Raw genomic sequence first — 19,406 nt, forward strand, 5'->3', positions numbered from 1 at the left:
TTCGAATTCCCTCCCTTATCCGGAAGGACGATTCGAGCGGGAAAGAAGGTGGAGGGTTGAGATGCGTTCAGCGTACTGTCGAGGCGACGTGTCTTCATCTCCCAACGGCAAGGACGAAAATGCGTTGCTTTGCTGCGTCAAAGTTGCAGCTTCAGGCGCCCGTTGCTGCGTACAGAGTTTGTACGAGCGCGAAGGGAGAGAGAAGAGGAAAAAGGGACGCGTGAGGGAGAGACGCGGGATGCTGGCGTTTTCTGGGTTTGTCGCATTTTGGGGGATGTTTTTGGCGTCTTCTGTTTCTGGGAAAGGCGTGAGGAGCAGGGGAAGAGGAAGGGGAGGGGGTCGCATGGGGGAGAGACGCGTGAGGGAGACGAAGGGAGAGAGCGTGGGGGAGACGCGGGGAGAGCGTGACTGCTGTGGGGATTTTTGGCGTTTTCTGGGTTCACGCGAGGGGAGAGGGAGGAAGAAGAAGGGGGAGGGGAGTTGAGTCGGACGGGTGGAGGAACTGGGAGGGTTGGGATTAAGTTAGTGGGTTGGATTAAAGGGAAGGTTGGGTATTTTAAAATGTTTTGGGCTGTTGAGTGTGGGTTGGGATGGAGGGGAGTTGGGCTGGGAGTGAGTAAACTAAAGTGGGCCTGGGATTGGAATAAGGTTATTGAGGAATGGGCTGAATGAGCAAAAGGGAAGGGCCCAAATTTGGCTCTTCCAAATTAAATGGAAAAAGAGTTCAATTTGAATAATAGCAAATTGATTTAAAAACGAAATTGGTATAAATTTATTAACGAGCCTATTTATTTAGTAACATAACTATTTAAATTACAAAAATAACGATTCAAAATATAGTCGTGATTTAAAGTAAACTAGATTAATAGAATACTTTCTAAACTTAAGATATACATATATACATATACATATACATGTATATGTATATATATATATATATATATATTTATTTTCGCAAGATATATAAATCTAATTAACTTAAATAATTTGAAAAACTTACGAAGCTCGATAATTAAGTTATACCAACGTGGGTCAAAAATTGGGTGTCAACAACTGTCCCTCATTTTACTCGGATTGATGCAAGCAATTCGAGGAAAATGAAATTGACCAAACCAATTTTGACCAACCTCATTCGTTTTAAAGGAAGGATTCGACAAAGGGTTTAGGAATTTTGGCCGAACCCTTGAAACGGGTTTCCTACATATCTCAGGGTATATGAGAATTTAGGCCACTTGTAGTTCGATAAGCTTGATTTATCGCACGATTTTGAAAGGATCAAAAGGCACCTCGATACTGAATTATGAAGGTATCGAAATGCTCGAGAATAAGATTCGAGAGCGAATGTTGGAATACAGCCGAGTTTTCAACATTGAATCCGCCTACATATCCTTAAACCTTCAGGAATCAGGCTGTGTGTAGTTCGACTCAATCGATGGAAAAGGAAATCTATTATGCCAGATAACCTTCGGTTCTGGACAAATGACAAATTAAACGAGTATGCAAAAGAGGCTTGTAACCTCTTAACCATGAACGTGGAGCTCTTCACATTCATAGGTAAGAACTTACACGGACATAATTTCCAAAGCTCTTGGCGCATTGTCACTAAGATTGGAAACTTGCCCCCGATAAAACAAAACTTCCGGACGCGAGACGGAACTAAAGAAAAACCCGCATGCTTCGAGAGGGTAGTTCGATTGTGGTGGTAGTCGCTCCTCTGCTCACTCCCTAAGAGTTTGATATTCCTCTTTGGACTGTGTCCCAGTTCGCAGCTAAGAAAAAGTTCCACGTGGTGCTGCATCCTTTTTGATGTCGTCCGCACCTGTGGTTTTTTTTGGAGAATTCATCCTTTTGGATGCTCTCGTCAAAGATTGAGATAAAACTCGTCAGCTAAAAAAAATGCAATTAGGATGGGAGAAAGTGTCTTTTTACCGTGTCGACACTTCATTGTTCTCCTCAATATTCGACGTCGACTCGATCGGTCTGGCGTCCAACAAATAAAGCTTATGTCTTGTGTTTTGCAATAAAATCTTCAATGTACTCTTCACTTGATGCTAAAAATAAATAAATAAATGTTGATGTGATATTGATGTTTCTTTTGTCGTTATCTTCGATGCTCTTCTTGATGTTTACTTTTATAAGAAATAACAGAATGCAGTTGAGGCCAATGGATAAGCATTGCTCTTTCTTTATCCAAGTACGTCCTCTTGCGGGGCATGAATATCTTCCCGCAATACGTAAATTCCTGTGAGAAATGAATCTTCTCGCGATGCATAACTTTCAGCGAGGAATAAAATCTTCTCGCGATGTGCAAATTTTGACGAGGCATGAATTCTTCTCGTCGTGCATAAATTTTGGCGAGGCATGAAATGTTCTCATCGTGCATAATTAATGACTCGCGATGCATGATTTCCACGATGCATGATTTTCAAGGAGGCATGGATTCTTCTCGTGATACATAAATTCCAGTGAGGTATGAAGTCTTCTCGCGATGCATAAATTTTGACGAGGCATGAAATCTTCTCGTCGTGCATAATTAATGACTCGCGATGCATGATTTCCGCGATGCATGATTTTCGCTATGCATGAACTCCAGCGACGCATAAATTCTTCTCGCGATGCATAAATTCCAGCGAGGTATGAAGTCTTCTCGCGATGCATAAATTTCAGTGAGGTATGAAGTCTTCTCGCGATGCATAAATTTTGACGAGATATGAATTCTTCTCGTCGTGCATAACTAATGACTCGCGATGCATGATTTCCGCGATGCATGATTTTCGCTATGCATGAATTCCAACGAGGCATAAATTCTTCTCGTGATGTATAAATTCCAACGAGGTATGAAGTCTTCTCGCGATGCATAAATTTTGACGAGGCATGAAATCTTCTCGTCGTGCATAATTAATGACTAACGATGCATGATTTCCGTGATGCATGATTTTCGCGATGCATGAATTCCAACGAGGCATAAATTCTTCTCGCGATGTATAAATTCCAGCGAGGTATGAAGTCTTCTCGCGATGCATAAATTTCAGCGAGGTATGAAGTCTTCTCGCGATGCATAAATTTTGACGAGGCATGAAATCTTCTCGTCGTGCATAATTAATGACTCGCGATGCATGATTTCCGCGATGCGTGATTTTCTCTATGCATGAATTCCAACGAGGCATAAATTCTTCTCGCGATGTATAAATTCCAGCGAGGTATGAAGTCTTCTCGCGATGCATAAATTTTGACGAGGCATGAAATCTTCTCGTCGTGCATAATTAATGACTTGCGATGCATGATTTCCGCGATGCATGATTTTCGCTATGCATGAATTCCAATGAGGCATAAATTCTTCTCGCGATGTATAAATTCCAGCGAGGTATGAAGTCTTCTCGCGATGCATAAATTTTGACGAGGCATGAAATCTTCTCGTCGTGCATAATTAATGACTCGCGATGCATGATTTCCGCGATGCATGATTCCGCGATGCATGATTCCGCTATGCATGATTCTTCAGTGTATGACTTTCGCGATGCATGACTCCGCGATGCATGATTCCGCGATGCATGATTCTGCTATGCATGATTCAGCGATGCATGATTCTTCAGTGTATAAATTCTGCGATGCATAAATATTTATATCGCCCCCGTGGATAGTAACGGTAAGACGATCTCCAAATAATATATCGACTTGATCGATAATGATAAAATAATAATTGCATAACTGTCTCTTCTGAGGTAGTGCATGGTCTTGATCGACAATAATCATCTTGCTTTGATAACACAATGCAAATAGCGCCTTCTATAGAAATCGTAAAATCTTCGTTGAGATTCCTGTTTGATTCACCTTTGAATCTAGCTGGATACTTTGTAAATTTCCCATTGTTGAGAATGGTTTGAAATAAACAAACACATTCATAAGCATCCTGACACAAACGATATTCCTGCTTTTCATAAAATCACTGGTTTTGGAGATAGTTTTCTCCTTCTCCGTATTCATCAGTCAGAAGAATTTGGCCGATTTCGAAGCGAAGCTATAAACCTGCATCCACAGAAAAATTGTCAGTTTCAAACATACTGATCTGTGTCGATCCCTTCGGTTGTTTGCTCCTTGTCTTGATGTCTCCGGTTGATTTCCCGATATCCCGACTCTTGATAGATAAGAAAATATCTTATGCCAAAACAGATGAGATATAAAAAGGAAATTTTTAAGAGAAATAATTTTTTTTAAGAAATAGTATCTCGAAAAAGTCACTGCCAAGTCATGTCATGTCAGGCTTAACGAACTCTTAGAGTCCGACACTTATTGAATGAATTTCAGAGGCATTCCGGACTTGTAGGTAAGACCCATGACGAAATTTTGAGGCCATCCTCAAAATTTATGTCCCAGTTTAGTATCTTGCTCATCTTTCCATTGTAACCGAACAGATCGCGGAATTTTGAGATCTTCTCAAAAATTCTGTCCCAGTCGCAAATTCGAAATGTCTTTTGTCTGGCTTGCTGAAGAGGAGGGTTCTTCTGGAGAATTTTTGAGTCCCTCTCAAAAATTCTATCCCTGTTCTAATGTAAAGGGGAATAGAAATCTTACGAGAGATATGATCGAGCCCTTGTGGCGCCTACGTATCCCGTTGAGGCAGGAATCAGGTCAAACGTAGTTTCCCCTTAAAGGTTACCCAGAATAAAATTTACAAAAAAACCGACCGAGGCCGAAAAGGCTGCCTACGTATCTCATTCTTGAGAATTCAGGTCGAACGTAGTTCTGATACAAAGAAATAATTAAAGGGGTAAATGGGGTGACCGAAGCCGACATAGGCTACCTATGTATCTCGTTCTCGAGAATTCAGGTCAGACGTAGTTCGTTACAAGAGGAATAGTAATTCAAATTCGAACAAATACAAGCAAACAGAACGATTACAAGTAAATGAAGGAGAAATATAAAGCGAGACTTCACGCATAGTATCTCTTGATGGCATCTGAGTTGATAGGCTTGGGCCATACAGTGCCATCCATCTCCGACAAGATCAAAGCACCTCCTGATAGTACTTTACGAACCATGTAGGGGCCTTGCCAGTTTGGTGCAAACTTTCCTTTGTACTCGTCTTGATGAGGAAAAATACGCTTAAGAACCAACTGACCAACTTCAAAATTTCTGGCTCTTACTCTTTGTGAAAAGCGTGAGTCATTCTCTGTCCATACAACTGGCCATGGCAAACGGCGACCATTCTCTTTTCATCAATCCAAAGCTAATTGATCAATCCGTTTGCTAACCCACTCAGCGTTGCTTGACTCAGCTTCTTGGATGATTCTTAATGACGGTATCTCGACTTCAACAGGTATGACTGCTTTTGTTCCATATACTAGCAAGTATGGAGTAGCCCCAACCGATGTTCTGACGGTCGTTCGATAACCTAGTAGAGCATATGGCAGCATTTCGTGCCAACCTCACTGTTTGTCAATCATTTTCCTCAAAATCTTCTTGATATTCTTGTTGGCGGCTTCTACAGCTCCGTTCATTTGAGGGCTAAGCAGTTGACTTTCGATGGATAATCTTAAATTGTTCACATATCTCTTTCATCAAATGACTGTTGAGATTTGCACCGTTATCAGTAATGATGGATTCTGGAACTCCAAATCTGCATATCAGATTGTTGCGGACAAAATCGGCCAACACTTTCTTGGTTACCGATTTGTAAGAGGCTGCTTCCTTCCACTTGGTGAAATAATCAATGGCGACCAAAATGAATCTGTGCCCATTGGAAGCGACTGGCTCTATAGGACCGATGAAATCCATTCCCCACTTTCTTTGTCGTAGTCGTCAACCTTGTCGTCATTTACCTCATTTTGCTCGTTTAGCTCATGACATGACATTGACAGGTTTATAACTTACGTTACTGAAATCATAGACAGACAAAATTAGGAAAGTAAAATATAACAAGCAATTAAATAAACAAAGTCAAAATAAGGTGGCCTTCATTTAAATCAAACAAAATGCGAGTTTGGGTCATGGCACAGGGCCGTGTCGCCCTTTTTAAAACATCAAGACGAAAATTAAAAATTCAAGCAATTAAGAAAATGCAGAAATGGTGGGTCTCGGGCCTCTTCCAGACGACCACCGATTTTGGTATGCACAAAATAATTCTTTTCTACCATAGAGTTCGGGACATTAGGATCGGCGTAGACGTCCAATTTTGCAGCATCTTCCCTGGTTCCGCATCACGAATGCTAGCTGGCTCAACCTCCTCCTCGATGATGGAATTGTTCTCCTTGAAAGGGCCACAGATTCCTTCCCCGCCATCTTCGTCTGTTTCTATCATGTTGGTGTTTTCACCCCCATGATTCGGCAACGGATTTGTGTTGACATTCGGCGCCGCAGGCTGAAGGGAGACCACTTCCTGGTCAATCAGATCCTGGATCTTGTGCTTGAGGTTGATGCAGTCTTCAGTATCATGTCCAACACTGTTCGAATGATAAGCACATCTCTGCTCCGGTCTGTAGAATTTGGAGTTGACATCCACGGGCTTGGGCTCCACAGGGTGGATGTATCCGGCCGCAAACAATCTTTCGAACAACTGGGTTCTGCTTTCAGCCAACACGGTGAAGCTTCTGGAGGGCTTCTTCTCAAACCTGGGGCGAGGGGGATCATACCCGCTCTGTTGAGGGGGAGGGACTTGTTGGTAACTGCGGGCGTTTGGTCGTGGAGCTTGGTAATTTGGATGGGGGCTTTGATATGCTGGGGTTTGTATTTGATATGCGGGAGACGGTGCTCGATAGCTTGGCTGTATATTAGAGCAACTGGGAGCGACATTCTGGTAAAGGGGAGGGACTTGATAAGCTTGGGGGTAATTTGGATATACGGAGGGAAAATTTTGGGGAATTTGGGGTGGATTCTGATACGACAAAATATGGGGATATGGTTAAGTGGGGGCAGCATTGTAGTGGCCGGAATGATTTGATTGTGAACGGTAGGCTTGATGAGGCTTTGATGGAGGATTGGAGCGGCCTTGGGCACGTGGTAAGTTCTTGGGGACCTTTCTTTCCCCGTATGATATAGCCGAAACCTCTTCTCTCTTCTTCCTCAGAAGTTCGGAAGATCCAGGCGATGCAGACACTCGGTCTATCTTTCCCGACTTCAGGCCATCTTCGATAGTCTCACCTACTTTGACTATCTCAGCGAACTTGGCGCCGATTAATAAGATGACTCTGTCATAATACTCGGGCTCCTGCACCTGTATGAACACCTCTACAATCTCTTTTTCACCCTCGCTGCCTCCTTCCTCCATCTGTACGCAAATTCTCGATAGCTCTCGGTGGATTTCTGCTTCATCTTTTCCAGGGAGTACCTATCGGGGACTATCTCGACGTTGTACGCAAACCTGTCCATGAAATCTTTAGCCAGTGCATTCCAACTGGGCCATTGTCGAGTCTCGTGCGACGTGAAACATTCCAGGGCCTCACCGCACAGGCTCCGACTGAACAACCTCATCAGCAATGCTTCATCTTTTCCAACTCCCACGAGTTGGTCACAGTAAGCCCTTAGGTGTGCCATGGGGTTGCCCACCCCTCCGAAGGTATCAAACTTCAGGATCTTGAACCCTTCAGGCAGGTTCAATTCTGGGTGGATGCATAGTTCTGCGTAACTTAGCCCGGCGACGTCTGGGGTGCATTGCAATTCTTTCATTGCCCTTTTGATCTCTTCTTTTATGTCTACCTTCGTTTCTTCCCTCGCCCTCCACTCTCTTTCTTGCTCCTCGTAATGGTCCAACTCAGAGCCGTGCACCTTATGCTCGGCCGGGACGGGGATTTGGAATGTGGTTCTTTTGGGGAGGGGTGGAGCTATGGAAGGGCTCGGGACGTTCTGTGCGGTTTGATAGTTTTGCGGATAATTTTGGGGATTGGTATTTTGGTTTAAGTGGGGATGCGGTGTTTGGGAATTGAAGGCGGTGGGATTTTGGGTTTGATTTTGGGGTAGTGGGGCTGTTTGAGTATTTTGGGGGTGTGGTGGCATTTGCGGTGGATTGTTTGGAATTGGGGAGGGAGTTTGATAGGAGACCGACGCATATTGGGGGTTTTGGGTTGTCATGTCTAGCCCAGACGGGTTGTGCACGGGTGTCGATGGACGCTGCTGAGTAGGATCTGAGCTGCGCGAGGGGAAGTATGTAGGAGGTCTCGCGTCGAGAAAGTTGGGGCCGAACCCGGGCGGAGGCGTGTCTTGCCTTCGTTGCATCTCGACCCTCATGTCAGCTATTTGCTGCATCAGCTGCGCAATAAGCTCATTCTGCTCTGCCGCGGTGGGCTGAGCCACCACGACGTCTGTGAGGCTGACTTGTTGATTGTTGTCTCCCATGTCTGTATTTGCGTTTGGTCTGGGGAAGGAATCTACAGGACCTTTTGATCTGGTGAAGTAGTGGTGATCTGCCAGCTTTATCAACACAGATCAGTAAGAGGTACCTGAGAGGTAAAAACAACTCAAAGGCAAATTTGTTAGTGCATATCCGGAGTACAAAATGCATAATATCGCACATAAAACAGATAAACACACAAGTCGCTTTGTTTGAGGATATCTTAACCCACGAATGAGGACGGAAATATATTTTGAACAAACAGGAATTTGTTTGTTTTGACGTCATCTCGGGAAAGCTGAATCACGTTGAGCTATGGTCTTCTTGCAGCTGCTTTTCGACGTCCGTTGATCTTATCTTCGTATCTTTGTAATACGGAGGAGAATGAATATTTTCAACGATAGGGGCCGGGCTGGGAAAGGCTTCCTACGTAGTTCGGGTCTGAGACGATAGGGGGGTACTTTGGATTTGTGGTATGGGAGATGGGTTTTTTTTTGAGTGAGAAACTTGAGACTCGGAAATTTTGGTTGGACATTTGTAATAGTGGCTTCCGTATATTTAGAATTTCTAGCTAGGAGTGGGTTTACGACATCCTCATTCAAAGCAACATAACGTGTAGGCATTAAACATACATATATTTATTCAAATGTCAAACAATATGATGCGTCGTGAGGTCGAAGACCTTAGACGCGATTTGGTGGTTTTTTACTAAAATAGACTTAATACGCCTTGGGTATTAAGTCGTCCTAGGCTAATGCCTAATTTTCGTTTTGGTTTCGCTCTAACTTATGCTTTTCTAGAGTTGTTTTCAAATAGACTGTTACCCGAGTCAGACAAACATCGGGGTGGAGCTATCGAATAACGTCGGATGACCACATTCCGACTATTTATTCGATACTCCCAAATAAGTTCTTGGGTTTTTCTGAAGAAAGTCACGGTAAGCCACGTAACTTTCGTTTCCTAATGCAACTAGTTGCCGTTTGGCGGAATTTATGCCATGAAATGCAATTTCTAAAAAACTAAGTATTTAAACAACTAAACAATTAATTACAAGTAGTCAAATAAGTTAGTTTTAGGGTTAGAATCCTTCAAATACTCCCCACCGGAGTCGCCATTTCTGTTTTATCGAAAAGGATTTCGAAAAGAGTTCATTTTGTTTTTAAAGGATTTTCGACTTTTAGGAGTCGCCACTTAATTTTGAGAAAATTAAGAAAACTTATTCTCAAAACAACTTAACAGAAAAATCGTTTTGAAAATATTTGTTAAGTGTTCGGGATTCCTATTAGCGTCTTAGGAAGGTTTCGAAAAAGCACCTAAGACGCTTCGCTAACTACGGTTTTCCGGCGATTAACAACTTGACTATTTTTAGATTTTGCGAATCTTTTGGAATTAAATTTATTAGAGTTTTACTTAGACAAATTTACAAGTTTTGAAATATTTATTATTTTAACATTTTAATTTTAATTTTAAGTCTTGATAAAATGAAAGGCGTTCGACGGGGTTTGGAGTTTCTAACTCTAACTAACGACATTCAAGTAAACATATAAAACAAGTAATGACGAGAGAGAGAGAGAGAGAGAGAGATTTGGGTCCAAACTCGGGTTCTGTTCGCCTTGACCGAGTTTTGGACCCACCTATTTTTGGGTTTTTAACCCATTCACCTGTCCTAATCTACGCGTACGAAAATGAATGCGAGAAACTAAAGCGATGAGGGCTTATGCCCATTACAAATAAAGTAAAAAAATATGAAATAAAGAAGAAAAATCTTCCAATCTCTCTTCTTCCAATTCCTTCAATCTTCATGAAATCGGGATTGTGTATGAATGCCTTGATGGGTTGGCTCAAGGATAGGAACCTGTGAGTCTTTACGACTCTTCCGAATACCTAGAAGAGGATGGAGTCCCAAACGGACTCGAGAGAGGATTTCACATGCAACCAAACAAAACGAAGTTAAGAAAGGAACATGAACTCTCAACACAAAATAGAAATAAAAATAGCAATAATGATAAAATAAAATTAAAAAAAGAAACAAAACATCATTAATATAAGTTAAAACAAGAATACATAAACTAATATTAGCCACAGTGCTAGGTGTCCTAACATGATTAAAAGCTAAACAATAGAATAAATAAAAAATACAATATATAAAAATACGCATGGAAACAGTAACTTGCTTTAGGCTTCGACACCCACTAATTAGACATTAGGTAAAGGGAATTACATCTAATCAATTTAAGAACACGCGATCCCAACTAATACCAACATTTATGTGTTGATGTTGTTAAGGAACTGTTCTCACACACTTCTTAGATCATTTTATGAATGCTAATACGACTTAAAGCGAGCCTCCATAATAGATTAAGTAAAATATACCGCCTACATGATGCAACTTAACGATGAAGGAAATGGACTTCAATTAATCGACATGAAAAATCACAACAAGTCGTGTTTTTAGCAATAACCGAGCAAGAAACAGAACGACAAGAGGACCTCATTTAACTCAACATCATAACTTTTACCCACGAGCATGCATCTCAAATAGTGAAATAATGACACGGTTTTGAACATGAGCTAGCCAACTGAAGCTTTGCCAATATACAACTTAACAAAGCGAGTTGAGTCACATAACAGAGAGGAAGATTCTATAAAATTAAACATACATATGTGAGCATTCAGGAAGTGATAGAAGGGTCAAATAACAGCATTAGCAAGCTATAAAGAAAACGAGACCAGCCCCTGCATGTTCACGTACAAATATCTCAACAAACTTGACCCCAAACAAAACAATGGACCAGCAAACTTTGTTTAATAGCACTACGCATGACGACTTCAACCATTAAAACAAGAAAATGACAGCCATAACAGATCAGTACATGACATGGAAACGGCAAGTTCGAAAAGATCGAAGAAAATAAATCAATAACAATAGAAATGAAAGGAGACGCGATTGATACCCACATAACAATCAACGCATCAACTTCATGATCGGCACAAACATGCTAAGTCAGAAAAAGATGAAGAAAAGCTTTAAGAGGGCGATTACCTTCTTCGGAGCAGCGACTGAAACGACGAGCTCGAGCGACGACTTCGACTCCGGAAGCAAACGCGGACAGATGCTGGATCGTCTCGAACAAACCTCACAATCACACGCGTTAAAACAGATAAGAGAGTATCGTTAGACTTCCGTTTTGATTCCTTGATTTGACTTTTCGTTTATTAGTTTTGGAAAAGTTTTCTAATACAGGTCGAAGGGTGAATCTCTAACGGGACAGAGGAAGAAAGTAGAGAAATCTTGTTGTGAATCCTAAACAAATTTCTAATCCCACAATTTCCAACCCCGAAATTCTAACCCCCAAAATCGTCCAACAACAGACGGGCTTTTCAAAATTCTTTCCAACCTTTCTCTAAACCTAGAATAGACAGAACCATCAAAAATTTCGACAAAATTCCAACCCCTTTCTTGAAGACGGAAGGGGTTTATATAGGGGGATATTAGGGTTTTTCAAGGGAGGGGGGCTGGAGGGATGATTTGAGGCCCATTTCGAGTTTGAAATTTGAATTCCCTCCCTTATTCGGAAGGACGATTTGAGCGGGAAAGAAGGTGGAGGGTTGAGATGCATTCAGCGTACTGTCGAGGCGACATGTCTTCATCTCCCAACGGCAAGGACGAAAACACGTTGCTTTGCTGCGTCAAAGCTGCAGCTGCAGGCACCCGTTGTTGCGTACAGAGTTTGTACGAGCGCGAAGGGAGAGAAAGAGGAAAGAGGGACGCGTGAGGGAGATACGCGAGATGCTGGCATTTTCTAGGTTTGTAGCGTTTTGGGGGATGTTTTTGGCGTCTACTGTTTCTGGGAAAGGCGTGAGGAGCAGGGGAAGAGGAAGGGGAGGGGGGTCGCGTGGGGGAGAGACGCGTGAGGGAGACGAAGGGAGAGAGCGTGGGGGAGACGCGGGGAGAGCGTGGCTGCTGTGGGGATTTTTGGCGTTTTCTGGGTTCACGCGAGGGGAGAGGGAGAAAGAAGAAGGGGGAGGGGAGTTGGGTCGGACGGGTCGAGGAACTGGGCGGGTTGGGATTAAGTTAGTGGGTTGGATTAAAGGGAAGGTTGGGTATTTTAAATGTTTTGGGCTGTTGAGTGTGGGTTGGGATGGAGGGGAGTTGGGCTGGGAGTGAGTAAACGAAAGTGGGCCAGGGATTGGAATAAGGTTATTGAGGAATGGGCTGAAAGAGCAAAAGGGAAGGGGCCCAAATTTGGCTCTTCCAAATTAAGTGGAAAAAGAGTTCAATTTGAATAATAGCAAATTGATTTAAAAACGAAGTTGGTATAAATTTATTAACGAGCCTATTTATTTAGTAACATAACTATTTAAATTACAAAAATAACGATTCAAAATATAGTCGTGATTTAAAGTAAACTAGATTAATAGAATACTTTCTAAACTTAAGATATACATATATACATATACATATACATGTATATGTATATATATATATATTTTTTAATTTTCGCAAGATTTATAAAGCTAATTAACTTAAATAATTTGAAAAACTCACGAAGCTCAAAAATTAAGTTATACCAACGTGGGTCAAAAATTGGGTGTCAACATCCACCGACGGACACATACGACGTACCATCGTACCTGTGAAGGTTCGTCCTGCACATACCGTCATACTTGTCAGAGACTCTCCTTCAGGGTTCTCCATATAAACAAAGCCTAAGTAAGACATGACGGACCCCTTGACGGTCCGTCATACTCATGATGAGCCGTCACCTGGCCCATCGTGTTTCACTGTTACTATAGATATGTCATTACATCTTAACTTTTTTATTTATTTTGTGTGGTTTTGCTTGTCTTGTTTGCTCCTTCTAGTACTTATATTGATTCTTTACAGTTACTTACTATTATGGCACCAAAACAAGATCAAGTCTACGCACGCGGGGATCCAAATTTGTCGCCCCGTCTGCCCACCTGGTTATTTGCTCTGATGATGAGCGTGACCTCGAGTATGTGCCCCCAGGAACTTCAACCCCATCCCGAGCTGCACGTGCTTCCAGAGCCACACCCAAAAAGGTGGTGTCCGGCGTAGTCACTACCTCCCAGTCTGATGAGGAGCTCACCGGCACACCTTCTGGGTCAGCTACCAACAAAAAAGGAGCATCTGGATCCTTAGGAGTTTCGTGGTCGGAGGAAGCCACCGGATCTGCTGAGGTTCCCCACCCCGCTGCAGAGTCTGCCTCGTCTGATGAGGATGACAGTTTGGAATCCACACCCGGTTCACCAGCTCATGTTCTCACCCCGATTACTGACCAGCCCAACCAGTGGTGTATTGACGGGCAGTTTCAAGTCTATTCCGATGCAAAGTTCCTGAATGACAAAGAAGTTATGACTCGTACACTTACATTAGAGCGGTGGGTCCTTACGAGAAGTCTCCCGATGATGCTGAGATCCACAATCTGTTTACTAGACATCGACTGGAGTGGACAGCTTGTCCATTGGGATGTTATAGTGATGAGCTGGTCCGAGAGTTCTACGCATCCTACGTAGAGACTCTCCGATCATAGATTGATAGGCGGGCTGCCCCCTCCAAACAGGCCCCACTGGAGCAGGTCCGAGTACGTGGCATTCAGGTTGATATCTCTCTGCCTGCCATCCGCCGATTTCTATACGGCGAGGATGTTGATACTAATCGGACCCCTCTCACTGCCGAGTTTGACTACCGATGGCAAATTGTTAAAGATGGTCAATTCCTATGTGAGCCATTGCTGACAGAGACCACCAATTGGTAGATGTCCCTACACTTGTCCGTTGATGGAGAGGGTGCCGACTGGGTGACCGAGCCAAAGGGGGCCATCAAGAAGTCCAACCTGACTTTTACGGCGAAGTTTTTGTGGTTGATTGTCCGCCACTGCCTTTCCCCCACAGCCGCTGGTAATATTGTCACATGGGATCTAGCAGTACTGATGGTGGCGATGATAGCCGGGTTTGAGGTGGATTTTGCGTGGCTTCTATAGGCGGTCATGCATGAGAGGGCTTTTAAGGTCACAACTACTTACCCTTTCCCGTGAATGATATTTTCTCTATGCAGGTCCGCATGTGTGCCTATATGGCACGTTGATCAGCTCAAGACCCCTCTGGACACTATTGATATCGGCCTCATCAGGGATGAGGCCAATGAGTTGGATCCACGCAAAGGGCCCATCTAGAGTTGCCTCCACCTGTTGACAATCTGGCTGATACGGTAGCACAAGCCCGCACGGCTACGCAGGCGGCTTCCACGGACACTACCAAGATCGAGTCTATCCCGGGTAGTAGCACTGCCCCAAGCTCCTCTCGCTCAGCCCCTTTACCCGCTCTAGTCCCGCTTGCTAGGGTCCAGAAATTAGAGGTGCAGCATCATATCCAGCCTTGGATGCAGAGGTCTATTGACGAGGCAGAAGAGCGCTTGGAGCGGAGAATGGTCCAGCACACAGAGCGGAAGATCGTTGAGGTTCATCAGTGCTTGGACGCTTTTAAGTTGCGGGTGCTAGCCCGTCCAGCCCCTCCGTTGGATATGTCGACCCTTCAGGCTGCGTTCAACAGTCTTCGCGCAGATATTGATATGATCTTAGAGGCTAGGGTGCCTGAGTCAGAGGCCCCTTCGGCAGAGCCTGCTGAAGACATAGTGATGGTGGCCCTATTCGCCACTTCAGAGCTTCCACCACCTCCCCCTCGAGAGCATGCCAAGAGACTTAGGGGTCGAGAGGAGTATGAAGCTCAAGGACGGAAGAAGGAGCGTCGTGAGATGGAGGCTGCGAGGAGAGCCTCGCTTGCTAAGGAGGAAGCGCGTCAGATGAGAGCAGGAGAGTTAGCTGCTGGGGCGTCTACCTCCAGAATTGTGGAGATAGTGGGAGGCACTGCTGATAGTGTTGTTGATGCTGAGGACACCACTAAGGGTATCAAAATTAAAGAGGTAGTGGGTTCCGGGAAACCGGACCCACCAGCTTAGTGATCGTCGGCGCTTTGCGCCCCAGGTTTGCTTGACCTACCACTCTAGTATTTCAATTTTTTTATGCATTGGGGACAATTGCATGTCTTTTTGTTGGGGGTGGGGTAAATGGAAAGTGAGTGCCAGGGTGAAGTCTGAGTAGCCCAATTCACTATCCTCTTTTGGGGTTTTCTTGCCTGTGTTTTTTTCCCCAAGAGAATGATTACTTTTTTTGTTGAACCGGCATGTCTATATCTTGTGTACATAGTTTAATTCTGGAGCATGGTGGCTAAAATGATATCCTCATAAAATGGAAAATGATGCATGATTAGGAATAGTAATTGATAAATGTGTGGCTCTATGTATGACATAGAGGTACACTACTGCATGACCCTAAGTCTAAAATTCGAACTAGGTGTCTGATAATCTGGTAGAATGATGTGATGTCAAGGGAGTGTGAGAAAGATTTGAATAGTCCACTATATGTACTGAGCTAGAACTTTCCTGGTTAGTCCTGCTAAAATCAATTTGTAATAAACAATTAGGAAAGGATCATAGGCCCTTATTCAATACAGCCCATTTTTAGCATAACTAAAAGAAAACCGAATGAAATTTATCCTTCTTTGATCCAAATTATTTGAGCTTAAATTAGACCTTTCTTTTTCACCCCAAATGATCTTTTCTGGGAATAATATGTTGGCCCTGGTCCCTCCTTGGACATGTGCACCTCAGCTTATGCCAAAAGCATAAGTTGAGGGTGGCTAATGCAGTAAACAACCTTTTTATGGCCCTGACCCAACTTTGGGTATTGTGTACTTTTCCTCATGGCAAAGCTATGAGTTGAGGGTGGCTATTATGAGGAATGCTCTGGAAAGTGGGGTTGAAAGAACAAAGAGAGAGAAAGAACAAAAGTAAAGTGACTCAGGAATTAGTTGAAAGAAAAGTAAAAAAAATTACAAGAAATACAAGCAAGAAAAGAAGAGAGTCACTTACACAAATGAAAAAAAAAACATAAATAGCAATGTGAAAGAATATGGGAAACTAGGCAAAATAATATGATAGAAAATGGTATGTTTAGCCGATATGTCAAGGAGGGCAAAAAGTCACTAAAGTATATCTAAATATACCCTACCTGACCCTGAGCCTATGTTACAAGCTAAGAAAGATCTATCGTGATCCTAAGGGTTGTATAGCGAACTTAAAGCAGTGAAAATAAGGGCAAGCTTATGGCAATAGGTATGAATGAGTGTGAATTGGTTCTGAGAGTGAGTGTTGAAAAGTAATACTTATACTCAAACTGGAATCATTTTGTGAAAAATGAGGATCTTGTTTTGAAGTGAGGACACTAGTTGCAGTACCGGAAATATTAGCACCTCAGTGAGAAATTGAAGAGGATAGGTGTTAGTGCATGGTGAATCTGTGTCATGGTCTGATTCCACATAATTCAAGCCTAATAGTGATAGCATGCATAAATATGATGAGATTAATCGGGATTGATATCCAAATTATTGCAAAGGATAAAACATGGATACTATTGTACAAAGATTTTGTATTGAGTCATAGTGCGTCGCTTGAGGACAAACAACGAATTTAAGCTGAGGGTGTTGATATACCGTGGTTTCACGGTATTATTAATACTTTTTCCTTAAGTTTATTGTCCCAAAAGCCTTTTTGTACTAATTTTTATATAAGTTTCTCCTTATTTGCAGAAAAATTGTCCAAAGATGAATGCGGAGGTTTTTGAGCGAAGAAATGCAGAAGAGACCTACGGAGCTTGTGACGGTCCATCATGCTCGTGACGGTCCGTAGGTGGCAGCGTAGTGCAGCTGCTGAAGGAAGATGGGAAAGTCTAACCAAGTTTGGGGTTACGGAAAGCGTGACAAACCGTCATATCCATGACGGTCCGTCCCGCAAGTTCGTCATGAAGTTAAGAGAAGTAGTCCCAGTACCCATATTCCAAGAGTTCAAGTGTTTTGGAACGGAGACCCTCGATGGACCGTTGTGCCTGTGACGATCCGTTATACCTGTCGTCGAGGGTAATGAAAAGAGCAGAAGAAGAAATTGCATCAAGTATGGGACGACAGAGTCCATGACGGTCTGTCTTGACCACGACGATCCATTGCAATGTCCGTCAATCCAGCCATTTTTTGACAGATTTCCAGCAAATAGAGTCCTTATGTAATTAGGTTTTTATTTTTTTTATAAATAGTTCGAAAAACCTCATTTTTGAGGTTAGACTCTTGATTATTTGGTTAGGCCCTTGATTATTGTTAAAATCTTGATTATTTTTTAGACCTTTTGTGAGATTCTTGATATTCTTGTAATTGATTGTAATTGATTATTTTTTAGACCTTTTGGTATTCTTGTAATTGATTGTTGGTGATTTTTGTTGATTAATCAAGCGAACTTTTGGATTTTACTCTTTCTCATTGAAATAGGTGCATGAATTCTTATATCATATATTTGAATATTGTGATTATGACTATGGGTAACTAAACTCCATAACTAGGGTTGTGGGAACCATATGCGAATAATGAGGTAAAAATATAACTAAATAACAAAATCTAGAATAGTGTCTTGCATGTATCGATAATTCTTTCGCTTAGAAGTCTTTTTAACGGATGGACAACGTTAGAACTCTCCTTAATGCTACTTGCCGGACCAAGGAGGTAGATAATAGGAAAAGAATTATCAACATACATTTAGTGTATACTATCTAATAGGCTAGTATTTATTGGTACGAGGTAATAACTTAGTCAAATATCGAATGTGATGCTTAATATGAGGTAAAGATAAGGGTTAGGATGGCAACACACGTAGCCGAACCAAGGTGCGGAGTGAAATTTTCTAGATGTTGGACCAAGGATTTAGAAATACATAACTTATCACTTTGCTTGCAAGATACTAGGAAAGAATTGTTATAGTTAGACTTATCAAGTTATGAACCTGTGGGGAACACGTAAACCCTAGTTACTTTCATTAATTGATTAAACTCCAACATTTGAAGCTGTTAAGTGTCTTTTTCAATTTCCCTAATTATTTTCATTTATTTAGAAATATAAAACCCCCCTTTTATCATTTTTTCTTTCCAAGGAAGTAATTAACTGAACAATAATAATAATAGATTAAAGTAAAGTCTAAACTATTTTCCTTGTAGGAACGATCCCAACCTCACTAGTTAGGTTATATACTTGACACGACCGCTTTACATCTTATTTGAGAAGTAAGTTTGAGCGTATCAAATTTTGGTGCCGTTGTAGGGGAAAGTAGATTTTAGATTAACTTAAACTTATTACTATAGTTTAGTTGATATTTCTTGATTTTAGTTTATTTTATTGTTTTTGATTCTTGCAGAACCACCCTCCTTGTATGCCAAATACACGGAGAGGAAGAGAACCCTTGTTTCCCTATGATCACGAATTAGAGCGTACACTACGCAACATGAATCGAAACTTGGGAATTAATGATGATGATCCAAACCAGAACATCCCAGCTCCGGTTGATGTTCATCGTCAGTTGTTACCCGATGCCCCGGGTGAACACCAAAAGAGGGGACAAAATCCCGCTCCACGGCCCCAAGCATACCACAGAGGCTATGATAACATAGCAGACTCCGATGGGCCACTTGTCTTGCCTCCTCTACTACCAGGCCACACCTTTGTGGTAACTAGTAGCCTGATGCAAATGCTCACTGCCAGAGGTTTGTTTTCAGGGCTACCTTCTGAGGATCCACATGCCCATATAGCTAAGGTAAGGGCAGTGTCTAAAAGTTGTGTAGGGAGGCCTGACTTGGACTTGGATGTAATAGGGCTCAGAGTGTTTCCTCTCTCACTAACGGGAGAGGCTTCTATATGGTTCACTGAGCTCCCGTACAACTCAATTTTCACTTGGAACCAACTAAGGAATGTTTCTTAGCACGCTACTATCCGGTCTCCAAGAAACTAAACCACAAAGACAAAGTGAACAACTTTGTGGCACTACCAGGAGAGTCAGTTAGTAGTATTTGGGATAGAGTCACCTCGTTCTTGAGAAGTTTCCCAAATCACCGTATAGATGATGATTCACTGAAGGAATACTTCTATCGAGGACAGGATGATAATAATAAAGCGGTGTTGGACACTA

At 42.4% G+C, this 19,406-nt stretch overlaps 2 protein-coding genes across 2 annotated transcripts; both read right to left on the minus strand.

Moving 5' to 3' along the window:
• Positions 1-4,931: 4,931 nt before the first annotated feature.
• Positions 4,932-5,775, minus strand: LOC138347492 (uncharacterized). The gene is made up of 2 exons (XM_069295786.1): positions 5,583-5,775; positions 4,932-5,209 (listed from the first exon to the last, which is right to left on the minus strand). Exons 1-2 carry the CDS (start codon positions 5,773-5,775, stop codon positions 4,932-4,934), a joined length of 471 nt encoding a protein of 156 aa, XP_069151887.1.
• Positions 5,776-6,127: 352 nt separating this feature from the next.
• Positions 6,128-8,328, minus strand: LOC138347493 (uncharacterized). The gene is made up of 3 exons (XM_069295787.1): positions 7,252-8,328; positions 7,013-7,210; positions 6,128-6,760 (listed from the first exon to the last, which is right to left on the minus strand). Exons 1-3 carry the CDS (start codon positions 8,326-8,328, stop codon positions 6,128-6,130), a joined length of 1,908 nt encoding a protein of 635 aa, XP_069151888.1.
• Positions 8,329-19,406: the final 11,078 nt, after the last annotated feature.

Source organism: Solanum lycopersicum, chromosome 3 (assembly GCF_036512215.1).
Source record: "Solanum lycopersicum chromosome 3, SLM_r2.1".
In the NCBI taxonomy this organism is placed as follows: domain Eukaryota; kingdom Viridiplantae; phylum Streptophyta; class Magnoliopsida; order Solanales; family Solanaceae; genus Solanum; species Solanum lycopersicum.